This window comes from Notamacropus eugenii, chromosome 1, assembly GCF_028372415.1.
Source record: "Notamacropus eugenii isolate mMacEug1 chromosome 1, mMacEug1.pri_v2, whole genome shotgun sequence".
NCBI lineage: Eukaryota > Metazoa > Chordata > Mammalia > Diprotodontia > Macropodidae > Notamacropus > Notamacropus eugenii.
In genome coordinates this window covers 650,940,793-650,957,285 of record NC_092872.1, presented here as the reverse complement: position 1 = coordinate 650,957,285, position 16,493 = coordinate 650,940,793, and the positions used below count along the sequence as shown (strand labels likewise).

At 34.5% G+C, this 16,493-nt stretch overlaps 1 protein-coding gene across 12 annotated transcripts in view; it reads right to left on the bottom strand.

Annotated features, from left to right (window-relative positions):
• CCDC88A (coiled-coil domain containing 88A) overlaps positions 1-16,493 on the bottom strand; it is a 158,593-nt gene that overhangs the window by 12,084 nt on the left and 130,016 nt on the right. For 8 of the 12 annotated variants that reach the window (XM_072635531.1, XM_072635532.1, XM_072635533.1 and 5 more), the window contains exons 22-28: positions 15,997-16,183; positions 10,628-10,773; positions 5,783-5,875; positions 5,416-5,630; positions 2,013-2,096; positions 816-1,019; positions 119-190 (exon numbers count right to left, since the gene is read on the bottom strand). In XM_072635531.1, the coding sequence (XP_072491632.1) occupies positions 119-190; positions 816-1,019; positions 2,013-2,096; positions 5,416-5,630; positions 5,783-5,875; positions 10,628-10,773; positions 15,997-16,183 (1,001 nt within the window). The remainder of the gene's footprint in view (positions 1-118; positions 191-815; positions 1,020-2,012; positions 2,097-5,415; positions 5,631-5,782; positions 5,876-10,627; positions 10,774-15,996; positions 16,184-16,493) is intronic. The other 4 variants (XM_072635534.1, XM_072635526.1, XM_072635528.1 and 1 more) reach the window with 1 other exon arrangement.

Genomic DNA, 16,493 nt, shown 5'->3' with positions numbered 1-16,493 from the left:
TACTGAAGTTATATAAGCACATGCTTTCTTGAAATGCTATCATTCACCTACATTATGCAACATTCTTAACATTCCCATTCTGCATTCACTATGCATTAACTAAAAGTCCACTTCTTACCATGAACTCTTGATCCCGTACTAGAATCATCACTAATACCTTGTGGACTTACATCTTCAAATGATGTGGTATCTACACATAAAATAGTAAAAAGGATAAAACAAATTTTTCATCCCCCAAAAATTTCATTAGAAGGCTTCATTTACAAAGTATACGGAAATTCTCTTTCATTCTAGTACCTTGTTCATTATGTAATATATTTCATTGAATAAAGTGCTGTATTATAGTGAGTTTTGCATTTTTTAAAAAGGAAAAGCTAGAGCTAAGAGGTAGAAACTATGTAGTTTTAGCTGAAGTAGAATGTCTTAGTGAAAGGCCCTAAAAGTACCATTAGCATCTCCCTGTGATCTTAGAAAGCAAATATCTTGATAGTTCTATGTGGCTCCTTTTGTCTGAAGTTAATGTCTCTTACTTTCCTATGTTGCACTGTTTCTTTCACTGATTTCTCCCACTCCTTTCCTTTCCATGTTGTTTTGGGATTTTTGCAGGTGTTAATGAAAATTGCTTTGGTACAGTTCCATAACATATTTATTCAATGCCTTGAGCTCTTTGAAATGCTTTATACAGCTTAAAAAAACTTAACACATAACTTTGTGGAAATTTAGTTAGGCCAAGAAAATAGTATAAAAGAAAGCAACTAAGAATAAATTCTTGTAGCCAACAAAGTCACACCATAGTTCAAACAGACTGCCTATACCTTTATTATTAACCAACTGCTTGGATCTGAAGCCTGTAGAAGAGTTGACAGCTGCAAAGTTGATAGCTGTAGTAGAGAAGGCCATAGCTCCCAATTCTTTTCTCCTTTTACCCGTAGAAATATCATCAGGAACCTCCAAATTCTCAGAACTACCTGTCCATTGTCCTCCTGCTAGGACCATGGATTGCACCAGGTCATTCATGGCTGGGATGCAAATGAAAGCAAATGAATAAGCATGATTTAATGAATTTGTTCTTAATCTTATTTTGTATCTTAAACTGTGTGACATCAGTCTATGCATCAATGTAACTGTACATAAATGCTTTATAACCACATTAAGACATGCATTCAGCTGAATGACAAGTGTTACAGAGGCCAAAGGCTGAATTTTCAGTGAATGTGTGCTTTTACTTTTTAACTTTTCCTTTGGCAGTCAGAGAAAGGTATTTATATACAACTGTCATGCTTTTGCTGTAATGATATGCAACAGAGTTAGAAGCCTTGGTATGTTGTTTTGCAATGACAAAATGGAATGATTAAAGGTAAGATGGATAGAGGTTCTAATATAATATTAAAGTTGAAAATGGTAAAGGGTTCTTAGTCATTGTAGGTTACTGAAGGAACAAATTATTTGTATATCAAACAAACATTAAATTTGGGAAGACAAACTGGAAAACAATAGTATCCAAAGTCATATACCTTTAAATTAATCAATTACCCATTCTACTTTTTTTTGACCAAACAGAAAGTGTTACAAAAGAAGGAATGACAAACATTTTCAAGGGTCACAGACCTTTTTATTTTTCTTGCACCAGATTTTTTTAGAAAACCAATGTCTCAAACTAATAATTTAGATACATTTAAAAAAAAAAATAAAACTTGTTAAGGAATTTCCTGTGATATATCAAATCTAGTTTTGGAGGGATTATCCCCTCAGATCTGAATTGTACTAGAAACTGAGACAACGTATATGTACTAAGCAGGTACACATATTATATATGCATTAGTGAACATGCATATAATATAATTTCAGTGCCAGGTTGAAAAAAAATAATGCTCCAGCTCCTTGTATTATAGGAAGACTGCACTCTGCAAAGTATGAAAATTAGTGCAGTCCAAGGAAAAAGGTTAGTGAAAAATTAGTAATGGAAGCCAGTATAGCCATTTGAAAGAAGCTGAACTGTCATAAAGTCTTACACATGGAGCGACGGTAGCAGGCCTTCATTTTGTCTTTATCCTTCGGTCTGTTCCTCAAAAAGGGCAGTCTTTTCAGTGCAACCACTTTAATGTCAGAGCATGAGGAAAAACGGAAACAGGGAAATGAAAGAAAAAAAGGAAGAAGAACAGATGGGAGTTAAATGTTGAAACTAAGGACAGGAATGAATATGTTTGAGTTTCAGCTATGTACACTATTCTAAATCTATTATTCTCATGCTTTTTGAATGATAGTGATCATGAAATCTGTACCATGAAATCTAAATATATTGGAATAGCACTGAAGACAATGGTGAGGAACATACACTTGGAGTTTGGTTATTCCTATAACACAGGAATTGCTGAGAATTATATACAACAGAAATAAGAAAAGACCATATATACCTGTAATGAAACATATGGTATTACTTAGTAACATATGAAACCTCACCACCTTTTCCAATTTTCTATTTTCCCTTTAATGTTTATATTAGAGCTTCATAGATAAAGCTTTATTTTGAGGAGAGGGATAAAAACTAATGTGTTTATCAAAGTAGACTGTATATTTTATGAGTGTGTATCAATTTTAATTGTGGAGGTGGGGGAAATTTAAAAGAATTTCTCAAAAGCCTATACAGATATTTCACAATTCCCTCAAGATATTACATGGAGAAGAGGGAATTAATTTTTCAGTTTAAACTAAATTTTTGGATAGTAATTCTCAGCATTAGCACTATGATAATGTTGTTCTCCTCTAAGAGAACTTTTGTTATGGAGAAACAAACAATAATATCCATATTTTATAAAGGAGGAATTAGATATAGGAAGAGTTTAGAAAAGAGAATTCTGATAGAAGCACTGTATTAGAATTAAGCTTTGGTAAAGATAAAAGGAAATGGAGATATTATATATGCAAGCAGGCACAACAGAAAATATTATTCATGTACTTTAAAATCTCCACAACACTTTTAAAAAGATATTTTAGAAAGTACAAGATCTTATTTTGCAGTAACATTTTATGGCTAAAAGGTAGAATCATTAAGGTTCAGGAATATCTGGAGCATTATAAATGCAGGTGCCTAGAAACACAGGTCCCTTTTCCAATTCTTTATGAGAATATGTCGCAAATATAAATTTCTGGAATTTTATACCAAAATATAAAGCTGTTCAACTTAAGTACATAGAAATTTTTAAAATTGTAAACTATGTTTTCTTTTAAAATTTTGCTTTTCTCTTGGTTATTATCATCATGTAAATATTATCCTTTTGACTAAGAACTCTTGACTAAAATAGAGTTAAAAATAGTAAATTTGTGAAATTTATACTTACTGGTAAGTTAGAAAGTTGGCACAATAGTGATATAGGCAAAAAGTTTATGTGAACTATTTCTTTTCTAGTTTGGCAAACATATTTTTAATGACTAAAAAGAAAAGAACTAAAAGAAATGTGAAAATGGACGCTGGCCAAAACAAATTTGAATGGTAGTAGCATGCATGTGCATTGTCCTATCTAAAACAAACTTATTTCAACTTTTTGCTGGCCACATTAACAAAAAAAAGGAACAAAACCCAAAACATTTCTGAATTTAACAGAAAAGGGAAGAATGGGATCCCTTTACTAAGATGTGGTCATTTTTCTACTGCATGGCCATGGATTACTGGAATAAAAATATGCTAATTTTTGTAAGTGTTAAATTTTTTTGGGGGGGATCCTTAAATTTTAAACTGGAGAGAGTATTTCCTTTAGATCCTCATACAAAAAGTTCTATTAAAAAACACTGGGTCCAAAACAGACTGCAGCACCTTTTCATACACCTAGGTTTTATATATAGCCATCTATCATTAAAGTTTCTCTATCCAACAGAATGAATAAAGCTTCATTTTTGCTCCTTTTCTTTAATCACATATCAGATATTTTATATTTGAAGATCTAAAAGTTTGTATAATATTCATTATATTAATGAAATAATTTGATTGTCATCATCTACCGAAAACTAAGAAATTTAGCATACATTTTGTTAAAAACTTAAGCTCTACTATTCTACAAGACATATAAAAATATAAGACAGAATTAAATACTTTTCCCAAACCAGCAAAATACAATATATAAATTTAAAGACTTATTCATTAGTTTGCTATAGCTTAAATTCTACAATACTATGCATTATTTATTCTTCTTTCTCCCCAACTACTGTATCTGTTTCTGAAAGAATGAGTAATAACTTCAACAGCTTTTTTTGAATTTAATAATTCCAGGATCTAAATTTCTGGATCTACCTATCAATTACTTGTACCTTCCTCTTAAAAAACAGTCTTCCTAGAATTATTTTAGGTCAAGTACATGTAGTTAGACATATCTCTAATGCAAAAGTACCATAAAACTTGCAGTATTAAGTGTGCTCTAGGGCACAACATCAACATTTATAGCTTTGATATAGTACTTTTGCAATTATTGCTAAAAATCAATTCTTTTAAAATTGTAATTTGATATACAAACATATATTACCTTTGTACATGCTTCCTTTGCTAATTATCATGTGTAAATCACAAAATAAATACGTTTTGTTATTTCTTAGAACCTAAAACGACCTAAAAATATTTATGTACAGTACAATCATGCTTCACCATTCAATGGATCGACTTCTAAAGAATGCCAAGTAACAACTGTATAGTATTTCGGAGTGCATTCATTTTTATTATCTCAGATGATGCTCACAAAATACTTATGAGATGAATTAGGGCTGATGTTTTAACTATTTCCCACAGGAGGGAAGCTAAAGTTCAGAATGGTTAAGAAAACTGTCTGTCAGTGGCTGAGATAGACCAGAATCTAGATTTAACTCTTTAGCATTCTTGTCATTCCATCATGAGGCTTTCATGGTCAAACTGTCTCCCTCTATGTTCATATGAATGTTTTGCACATAACTCAGAAAAGGTCAATGATGTGATGATGTTAAGCTTGTATCCCAACATTTAAGTTCTATTATAATAATATTTTAAAAACGGAGAAACCATGTGGAATTTAAAAGTAAACTCAGCTAACTACACCATACCACAAAGGCAGTCTACCTAGGTTAATTAAGCAAATATTATTATGAAGGCCACAATTTAGATACCAGACAGAAAGATATGAGTGAAAAGAGAAAAAACTCAAGGGAGAAGGAAAAAGGGAGAAATAGATATACAAATAGTGTGTAATCAGTGTGAAAGAATATTTTTTTCTTGCTACCTGATGTGTGAATAGTCAATTCATTTCTTTAACTATCTCTATAATTCCTTTTATACTTACACTTAAGAACATGAAATGTAGGGCATTTCTCTTATATTAAGTAATTTGTTAACATGCCTGGAAGATACTGATGTCAGTCAATATTTCTAACAAAAATTAAAACTTTTAAAGCACTCACTGCTGCTTTTCTTGGTCCCCACGGTTTGCCCATCTTCTAGAGAATTTGAACCCACTGATGAACTATCTTGACTGTCTTGATGGGGTAGCTGAAGAAATCCTTCACTGGATTCTGAACGTGTGGGTGTTAACGTTAGAGACTTCATGCGTTCCCGATTAACATCTTTCTTAGACTTTATAAGTTTCCTCATTTTTAAAGTAATCCAGTTGCCTCTCCTAATAGAATAATTGTCATTGAGAAAACAACTCATTAAAAATTAAACATGAAATATTTAGTCTTCTGTAAAAATATAAAACTTTAAAAGATTCTACAAGTACTGTTAATTTAACATTTTTGCTAATGAATATTCATAAATATATGACAATACCTTCTGGGAGGTGATGGGTCATAAAATTTGTACTGATCCATAATCTTTTCTTCTAATTTTTCTTTTTGTCTTCTCAACTCATTTAATTTATCACTAAAATAAGGGGAAATACATTTTAGAACTTTACAAAGTTATTTATAAGATTAAATTAATTTTTTTAGAAATTTGGTTTTAAATCTGTCTAGAAAAATCGAGAATAGCTAACAACATAATAGCTTTAAGGGGTGTTACTCTTTTTAGGTTGCTCTTTTAAAATTTATAATATATACTTAGCAATAAAGTAAAAAATAATCTTGATAGATGCAATTAAATTAAAGTTAAGGCTCCCTCCATCCCTTTGGGTAGCATGGCCTACCAACCTAGTACATGTCCCATTGTAAAGAAACTAATAAAAGTCTCTAGAATAATGCTATTTATGTTTTCGTTCTCCATTGCACTATCATGCCTTTTTCTTTTTTTTAAATGGACCTATAATTTCACTGGTTGATCAAATGAGACAGGGCTTTATAAACTTTAAAGCTCCCTATAATTCTAGCAATTTTTATTATTATCATTATTGGCAACTCCCAAAAATGAAATTTCCTCTACCAATGCAAATCAGCAATTGCTATGTAACTTAAAGCCTAAGAGATTTGCTCAGGGGCACAGAGAATCACAAATCTAGAACATCAGAGGCAGGATTTACACCCAGGTTTTGCTGCCTCTGAAGCTGGCTCTGATTTACCAGTGGTGTTATTGTGATCTTTAACCTTACATGAGAAAGAAATTTAATAGCAAGATTTTACTTTTTGTATTTCAATGTGGTTAGTATCAAAGATATATACATATATACAAAAAATGTACGTATGTATGATTAGTGGAGACATTTATAAAAAAACATACATGAAATTATATAATAGTACACAAATTCTTAGAAGTTTAAAGTATCAATGTGATATGTTCTTCAAAACATATTTAATTTAAAAATTCTGCAAATATTAACTGAGGACCTACAATGAACAAGACCTAGGCAATGTATGGTACAAAGTATCTTGTCCTCAGTGGCTTGTAATTTCCACCTACTAGGGAGATGACATACATACAAGAACCATAAAAGATAGCAATATTATGCCCCCAAAGTTACAAAATACAAAAGGAATTTCCCTTAAGAAAAGGGAGAAATCACTCTTAGTCGGGGAAATTCAGAGAAAACCTGACAGAAGAGATGACAAGCTAGGTCTTGAAGGAGAGAGAGCATTTTGAAAGACAGACCTACAGAATAAGGAATTGCAATGCAGACAGAAAAAATAATATGATGGAGAAAAGCGCAGTTTATCTTAAGGAAAAGGTGAAAAAACAAGTTTAGCTGGAATATATACTGAACATATTCATGTATGAGAGAGATACAGCGTGTCATGACAATACGTCCAAAACTGAACTGATTATTTCCCTCACCCCCACACCTTTACCTCTATACCTTACTAATCTTCAATTGCCCCTTGTCTACTGGCTGCTTCCCTACAGTCTATGGACATACATCTATGTCTTCCCTCATCCCCAAAAAACTCTTTCTTGTTCTGTCCATCTCCATTAGCTATCATCTTATCTTTCCTTCTTTTTGTGGCTAAATTCCTAGAGAGGGCCATTTATAATGGGGGTGCCCATTTCCTTTCCTTGCACTTTTTTTTGTGTATGTGAGGCAATTGGGGTTAAGTTGACTTGTCCAGGATAACACAGCTAGTTTTAAGTACCTGAGGTTGGATTTGAACTTGAGTCCTCCTGTCTCTAAGGCTGATGCTCTGTCCACTGCACCAACTAGTTGTGCCCCCCCACTCTATTTTTAAACAGCTCTGCCATCTGACAACATGTAACCGAAATCATTCTCTCAAGAGTAACCAGTGATCTCTTCATCCTGACCTTTCTGCAGACTTTAACACTATTGCTCACTCTCTTCTCTCTAGGTCTGGCGATACTATTCTCTCTCTGGCTTTCCTCCTGTCTGATAGCTCTTTTCAGTCTCCTTTGCTAGATTATCTTTAGCTAGGTCTGGTCCACTACAGGTAGGTGTCCTCAAGGGCTCTGTTCTGGGTTCTCTTTTATTGTCTTTCCTCTATACTGTGGTGTTTGTTGATTTCATCAGCTTCCATGATTCAATTACCAATTATATGCAGATGATTCTCAGATGTCTTGGTCAACCTTTAACTTCTCTCCTGACCCCCAGTTTCACATCTCCAACTGCCAAGTGGACATCTCAGAGAGGTTGTTTTAGGCTAAACATGTATAAAACTGAAGTAATTAACTTAACCCCAAAATCTCTCCCTTCCAAACTTCTCTATTACTTTCCAGAGTACTACCACAGCCTCAGCCAACCCAGCCTTGCAACCTGTAATGGTAAGTAAAATAGGATCTGTTCAAGAAGTATGATGCCTCTATTTAGAATGTGATTAAGGAGGATCTTTCTCACACATTGTCTGGCCTGGGAAGATCTGTAAGCCTTTTGTTAATGAGGCACTGGTTCTCAACGGATGTGATGCCCTCTGGCTCTAAAAAGTGTATAAAGATTCTGAGGTGCAGGTTTTATTTTGGGGCTTACTGACTGGAAGTGTTTGTTTGGCCAGAGGAGGACTGTGGGAAGCAGCTAAGAAGAAGCCCCAGGCTTTGAGAACTCAGATGTTGTGATTCCCTCTCTGGTAACTCTTGTTAGACAGCTGGAACTGCCTATTGAATTCAGGCAAAGGAAGCCATGTCTGTTGACTTTTAATTTCTCTGTATTTGCTTTGAAGTTCAGGGTGCTGACTCCCCTGAATTAGGTGAATGATATATGTGCTTGGTTAAAGGAATGCTACATGTATTTGATTAAAGGGATTGTTAACCCCTCAAAAGTTGCTTTCCTTTTATGTATGCAGATCTAAGAACCTGTGATAGCAGGCTCCCCTGTGTATGTTGGGGTGCTTACTGATACACAACCCAGGTGTCATCCCTGACTCTCCATTCTCTTTTGCTGCCCCCTCTACTCCATCCCCCAATCCACTGAATGCCAGGGCTTGTAGTTTTGACTTTTGTAACATCTCTCCTATATGCACCATTCTCTCCTCTGACACTGCTACTACCCTGGTATATAGGCTTATATTAACTTACACGTAACTTATTGCAGTAGCCTTCTGGTTGGTCTCCCTGCCTGCAGCCTCTCCCCAGTCTAGTCTGTCTTCTCCTCAGCTATCAAATTGATCTTCCTAAAATACTTTTGAACATGTTACACATATACCCCCAACTCCCAATCAGCTCCAGTAGCTAAGTATTATCTCCAGGATAAAAGATAAAATCCTCTGCTTGGCTTTTAAAGACCTTCATAACCTTGGTAACTTCCAACACCTTTCCAATTTTCTCAAACCTTATTTCCCTTTCAAGTACTCTAGGAAGCACTGACACTAGTTCCCTTGCTTTTCCTCTGGGCATTTTCGCTGGTTGTCCCCATGCCTGGAATAAGAACCTTTCCTTCCTTATCTCTGCCTTCCTTCAAGATACAGCTAAAATATCACCTTCTGCAAGAAACCTTTCCAGGTCCTCAATGTTAGTGCTGTCCCTCTGAGCTTATCTTCAGTTTATCCTGTATATGTGTTCTTTTTACATATGTTATCTCATGTTGTCTCTACCATTAAATTGTGAGCCCCTTGTGTCTGGCACATAGTAGGTGATTAACAAATGCTTGTTGATTTGACTTGCCATAGTGAATAGAAAGATTACGTAGGTGTCAGGAAGACCACAGTTAAAAGTTTTCCTTCTGATGTACTAGGAAAGTCACTTGACCTCTCAATGCCCCAGTCAACTCTCTACGCTATAACAGTTCTAATCTGCTTTGGTAGAGGGAGCTATCTCATCAGGATTTCTCCATACTAACGAAATCATAGCTTTAGGGCCCCTCCTCCAAAAAGCAGGTATTAAGGCTGGGTCAGATCTTGAAGGGCCTTAAATACTGGACTGTATTTAGGGAATGGTTATTAAAAATGGGGTGTCAATAAAGGAAATTATAAGATAAATGCAATAGAATATCTAGCCATGTTTAAAAGATGTCCTGGAGAAGGGAAACTAGTCAGTAGGTAATAGGATGTCTGGATAAGAAATAATGGTGGCCCGAAATAAAGTAATGTAAGTGAAAATGGAAAAGTGAGATGTATGAGACAGATACTGTAGGAGAAGAATTAATATGACTCAAAAAGTTTTTCAATATAGGGGCAAGGAAGAACAAAGAATAAAAAAGTGACTCTGAGGTTACAAAATGACTATAAGAAAGACAATACCAATCATTGAAATAAGGAAGATGGGTTAAACGGAAGCCTTTTGGGACAAGGAGTAGAAGCTGGGGGAAAGGAGAAATGGGGAATGTAAATAAAGTGACTTTAGTTTTAGACATATTGAATTTGACATGCCAAAAAAATTGCCTAGTAGGTGAATGGAGATGTATGGTTGGAGCCTAGGAGAAAAAGAAAGGATAAAGATACAGATATGAGAATTGTTCACACAAAAGTAATAGATGGAAGTTGTGGCAGAGGATCATATACCACAGAGGAAGGAAAAAAATAGAAAGGAGGAGAAAATTCTGGGAAATGTCATTATTAGAGAAGGTAGGTGGAACATAAAACACCAAGGAATGAAAAAGAGGAACAGCTACCAGAATGATGCAGGAAAACAATTACAATAGTCTAGAATTATAGGTACCACCACAGGAGAATTTTAAGAAGGGGGACCATGCTAAATGAGTAAGAGAGGTCAAGGAAGATCAGGAATGAGAAAAGGTCATGGGATTCATTAATTAGTGTTACTGGAAAGTAAACAGTACACAACAGTTCATAATTATTTGGTACCTACATATACTGTCTTTGTTCAACATGAAAAAGATCCTTGCTTTCCATATTCTGTTCCAATAGTGTTCTATTTTGGAGCATTAATGTCTGAATTTGATCTAGTAGATGTCTGTTTTCTTCTTCTAAGTTTCCTTTAAGTTGGCTAAGTAACTGATAAAGAAAATAAAATTTTAAGAGAAATCAATATATACATCAATAAGAATAGAAAGAATCAATTAAATAATATAAAATATTTTCCAAGTCTTTCTTAAGACTGCTAACATTTGAACAATAATGGCATCATTCTGAACAAAAGAATTATCATTGTTTAAAAAAATGTATATGGTATACAAAAGAGCAAAAACTATCAAATTCATAAAAACCTTACTTTTTATTTTTCATGTGATTTCCTGTTTTAAATTACCATAATTTTTTTTTTAAACTGCTACATTTCACTTTCAGGGATGACACATGATTTTTAGGAAGACCATAACAGTCAATTACAGTTTTCTGCTTAGGTACTGCTTGCCATGGCTTTCTCCACAAAAGAAAAAAAAGAGGCCTCTCCAAAGCAGTGGTTATCTTTGCTACAATTGCTCCTATGTGCAATTTAAAATCTTCTCCTTAATGGCTACTTTTAAGTCTTTAAAGTTGTTGTTTTATTTTAAAATATTTTTGAGCAAAAGTATCATTCAAATGACCTTTCTTTATAAAGGCTGACATGAGTCATATTCACCTACTATGTTTAAAAGAGTTCACAGAGCATGAACCAATCTAGGCCACTGGGCTAAACGTGAGCAAAGAAAAATAATATGTAGCCATCAAGAAATCAAATGATCTGTTTCCTACAAAGATTATTCCAACAAGAAAGATGAGAAAAAGTCTACCTCATCCAAGAAAATTAAAGACTATATAACATCCAAGGGAAAATTTTTACAGAAGATTGATGTTTATCCTGCTTATAATACATACTTGAATATATCCACAGATAGAACTGTATTATTAATAACCTCAAAACTTATGCACAAAGTTCTCGAGAATAACTCATTTACCAAAAGAATAGTAATAACAAGAGCATTCAATTGAACACAAAACAGAAATAACATTTGAACATGAACTTTTTTTGTCCTGACCTGTGACTTCCTTACTGTAGGGAATTCTGGTGAGGATACCTTCTCTGCCAATTATATCTGCAACCTGTAGTCTTGGAGGGTTACCTGGGGCACTGAGAAGTTAAGTGACAGAGCTAGATTGACACCTGGGTGATCCAGACTCTGTGATATTTATACATTGCCTTTCAAGTATGACTAATGTATAAATTACTAGGCCAGTTCTACTAGTATATAAACTAAATTTACAGGGATGAAAATCCAATTCATTAATAACGCATTTAGCATCTACTATATGCAAGGTCCTGTGCCAGGAGCTAAGAATGGAAAGACAAAAGTGAAACAGTTCTTAACTGCTCTCAAGGATCTTACATTCTACCGCGGGGAAGGGGCAGAGGGGAAATAAAACAAAAGTTTAGAACTGGAAGGAAACGTAAAGTCCATCTAAATTTAACACCCTTATTTTACAGATACAGAAACTGAGGCCTGGAGAAGTCACACGAATATTATACACAGTAAAAAGCTGGGGAACAGTATAATGAGAAAATTATTAAACAATTCTGGTCAAATGACTGCTGAGATAATTCATGCCCATAGTTACAAAAATGTAAGCAACAAAAATGGTCTTTAGTAGCAATCTTCTAAAAAAGCTCCCAAGGCATTTTCAAAGCATCAACCCTGTGATGCAGGTATTATTATTGGTCTCATTTGACAGTTGGGGAAACAGAGGTAAGTGACTTGCCCAGGGTCTCACAGCTACTAAGTGGCTGAGGTCAGTTGAACAATTCAGGCCTTCCTGACTCCAGGACCAGCACTCTACCTACCCACCAGTTGCCTCCAATATAAAACCAAAAATTTCCATTTCATTCTGCTTGCTTTTAATGAGAATACAATAACTTCTATTTTCAAAACTGTCTTGCTTGTCTGTTTCCTTCTGACTTTTCTGCACTTAAAAAATGTTTCAAGAGACCCCTTTTTGGCATCAACACTGCTATCCTTCCCACTTATATACAAACTCCCAAATTAAAAAAAGAAAAAGGGGGAAAATTCCTTGTTCATCATACATCATCAAAATTCCTAGGGATACATATTTGGTCATTGTTTTGATTAGAGTTCTTAAGTCTCTCAGAATTGTTTTTCTTTATAACACTGCTATCCCTGAATGAATTGTTCTGTTATGCTCACTTTATTCTGCATTAGGACATATTACTCAAGATTCTCTGAGAACATCTCTTTTGTCATTGGTCCTAATAACCACAATCTGCTCAGCATTCCTCAATCTATCTAAGGCAATTCATCTTCCCTTCAGGACAGGAAAATTGTGCTTTCCTTGAAGCTCCTCTTTTCCCAGTTAACATCTTTCCTTTAAAGTGCCCCATCCCCATTTGTTTCCTTTTTTAAAAAAATTAATGTAGTTTTTCTACCAAACTGTTTATATGTGTTCAATATTCCTTTGTGTCTTTCACAGAAAAATGAGATTTATCTAATGCCTGCTCCTCTCACCTTCTTTCATGGTTGGGGAGTCTTTTTTCACAACCCAATTTTGAGAAATATTGAAGTTCCCCTGCTTCCTTCCTTCCTTTCTATATCAGTGTGTAGTCTTCATTTTAACTTCTCTTCCCCTTCTCCTCTTACGACCCTCAAAAGAGAACCAATCCATCCTCAGATCTGATGTTTTTCTTATTTAACTTTTTCAATATCTTTTGAAGACATTAAGTTTCTGAAGAGATACTTGTTTCTCCTCTTATTAGAATGGTGCTACAATTAAGCCCCTTCCAATTTCTCAAATAAATTTCTCCTTCTAGATTTTCCTGGCCTCTTGTGTTTGTGGTCTTGAAAAGTTCAAATCAATTCTGGTCCTTTCATCTATTACTTTAAAAATCAGGTTTTTTTACCCTATAGGTTAATACTCAGTTTGGCTAGGTAACTTATTCTTGGTTGTAAGTCTGTACCTTTTGCGTTTTTGGGATATTGTATTCCAAGCTCAGATTTATGGTAGAAACTGTCAGATATTATGACAACCTGGTTCCTGTTCCTTGGTACCTGAACTCCTTTCAGTATGCTTGCAGGACTTTTTTCTTTTGATGTGGAGGCTGTGTGGAGTCTTCACTCTCTTACTTTTGGGGCTTCCTTTTGCAGGTGATAACTGTGTTCTACCTGGGCCCTTTTCATTAATTATTTCTTGAAATGTAATGTCCAGGAGGTTAAAAAAAAAATGAACCATGGTTTTCAGAAAGTCAAATGATTTTTAAATTATCTCTCCTTGACCTGTTTCCCTGGTCAGTGTTTTCCATATATTTTTCTTCTATTTTTTCCATCTTTTGAGTTTGTTCTAATACTCCTTACTATCTCATGAAGTCACTGATTTGTTTCATTGATTCTAGTTTTCAAAGAATCTGTTTCTTCAGTAAGGTTTACTACTTTTTCTTTTAAACTACTCTCCTTCCAATTCTTTCTTCCAGAGTTTTAATTTTTTATGATCTTCATTTCTTCTACATATTTATGTAGGTCTTATGGAAAATCCATTTTTTCCTTTGAATCATTTGACTTGAAGTTATTACAGAGTTTGTGACTTTGTGGCACAGTGGATAGAGTGCTGGGCCTGGAATCACAAAGTCCTGAGTTCAAATGTGACCTCAGACACTTACTGGCTGTGTGACTCTGGACAAATCACTTAATCCTCTTTGCCTTGTTTCCTTATCCATAAAATGTGTGGGAGAAGGAAATAGCAAACCACTGAAATCATTTTGCCAAGAATACCTCAAAAGGGGTCACAAAGAGACAGATGTGACTGAAAAACAACTAAATAATGACTAGCTAAGTTATAAATGATTTTCTTTATACTGGGCAGTATTTTCTTTGACTTACTCATCTCTCTATCTTTAGACCTTGAATTGGGGCTTTATGCCAGGGTAAGCCTCATCCATCCCTTGCTGAATTTCTGGGTAAGGTGTGGGGCCCTGTTTTGTTTTAAGAAAGCTCCTACACTGACCTACACTTCCCAGGGTTTAGCTCTTGATCTGTGAGATTTAGAGCCTTGGGTCTTTAGGGTACTCTGGTATCTCAGGAAACAAAGCATTAGGTACTTCAGAACCCCTTGACCTGAGTGTTGGAAATGCTGCTTTGCTACACTTTTTCCACAGGTTCCCAAGTTTCCCTCCCTTGCACTTCCTGACTGTTCCGGGGCTTTCTTGGGTGATCTTTCCACTCCTGAACAGAACCTTGAAGGCTATAAGTGTCTCTAGTCACTGTGGGAGACTACTCTGTTCTGAAATAGACTTTGCAAGCAGCCTCCTTTCCGACTGCCCTTAGGCTTCTGGATGGATGTTTATATAGTCCTGGGATGGAAGAAATCACTTACTGCAATTTCTCATTGGATTTGCTGATTATTAACCAGTGTCAAATGAGCGTCATTGTTTTGCTGCAGTTGGTATGTGTAAACTATGTGTATGATTGTGCAGGCAATCATTGTAGTTGGAAATTTAGGATTTCTTCTTCTATGAAAAATAGAATATAGCAAATGCCCATATTATAAAATCAGATTTTATAAATTCTTCAAATTTAATAATTATACCTCACTTAGATGGTTTAATTTTTAAAATACTATAAATGAATCAGATTAATACCAAAATACTGGTAATATATGGATTTGATTTAATAAGCACTGATAGCAGTAATCAACTGTAACATCTTTCAAGTGATTTTTTTTGACTGAAGACTTTAGACAACAAGACGCAAAGTATAAATCTTTAGGCTTCTATCTATGTTACAAACATTCTCATTTAAAGGTTCACTGATTGCTAGTTTCTAAGAACTACCTACACGATGAGAAAGTAGGCTTTGATATACACACTAGGTCATAATTATTCAGAGGCTGATTATTTTGGACCTTCATTTTTCCTTTTCTGCTACCACTCAGTGTTTGCTTACTAATAGCTCTTACCAAAGCTTAAGTGGAAAAGATGTATGAACTGAAATTCATCTAATTCGTTAATTCTTGAAAAACCCAAGGCTATGAAAGATTTGAATGGTAAATGAGACTGAAATTAATGATAACAGTAGTCTAGGGAGTTTCTCTAAAATGTCTGTGACCCTCATTAACACAGATAAACTGTGTTAATAGATATCAAAATGGATCCAACGTTTTCTTACTGGCAGATTCCAATTTCTTATGCCTCAGTGCTCCAACTGTAACTCCAACAAGCCAATATTTAGTGATGGCATAGTCTTTCCCCCAGAGTATAGCATTTATGAACTAATAAGAAACAAAGGCATAGGAGCTCACCTCACACTGGTTATTCAGTTTAGTGGATGTAATATCCAGCTGTTGATACTGTTCCTTTAGCTTTGAAAATTCAGCTTCTAATCTTGTCTGCTCCAATTTGGAATTGTTTAACAGGCTCTTTAAATTCTTGTGGTCAGTTTGTAAAATTTCAGTCTCTCTCAACAGCTGATTATATGTGTGACTCAACCTTTAATTAGAAAATCAGCAAAGATACATAAGATTTTCACATTGCTTAACATCTGATTTTTAATTTGTAATGCTATGCTAATAGCATTTAGACTCACTAATTTGGGTATAACAGTATTGAGGAAGGCAAAGCTTTCTTGAATACAATTTTATATTAAAAAAACTTAAAACAGAGGAGGGATTAAAAAGGATCATTACTGATTAAAGACATTTCTTTTTACTTGAAAATAAATGATTACACAAAATTTATATTCAATAATTTGTCATAAAGTGCCATCATCTTTCTTAGAAGTGAATAATTGTAAGAAAAG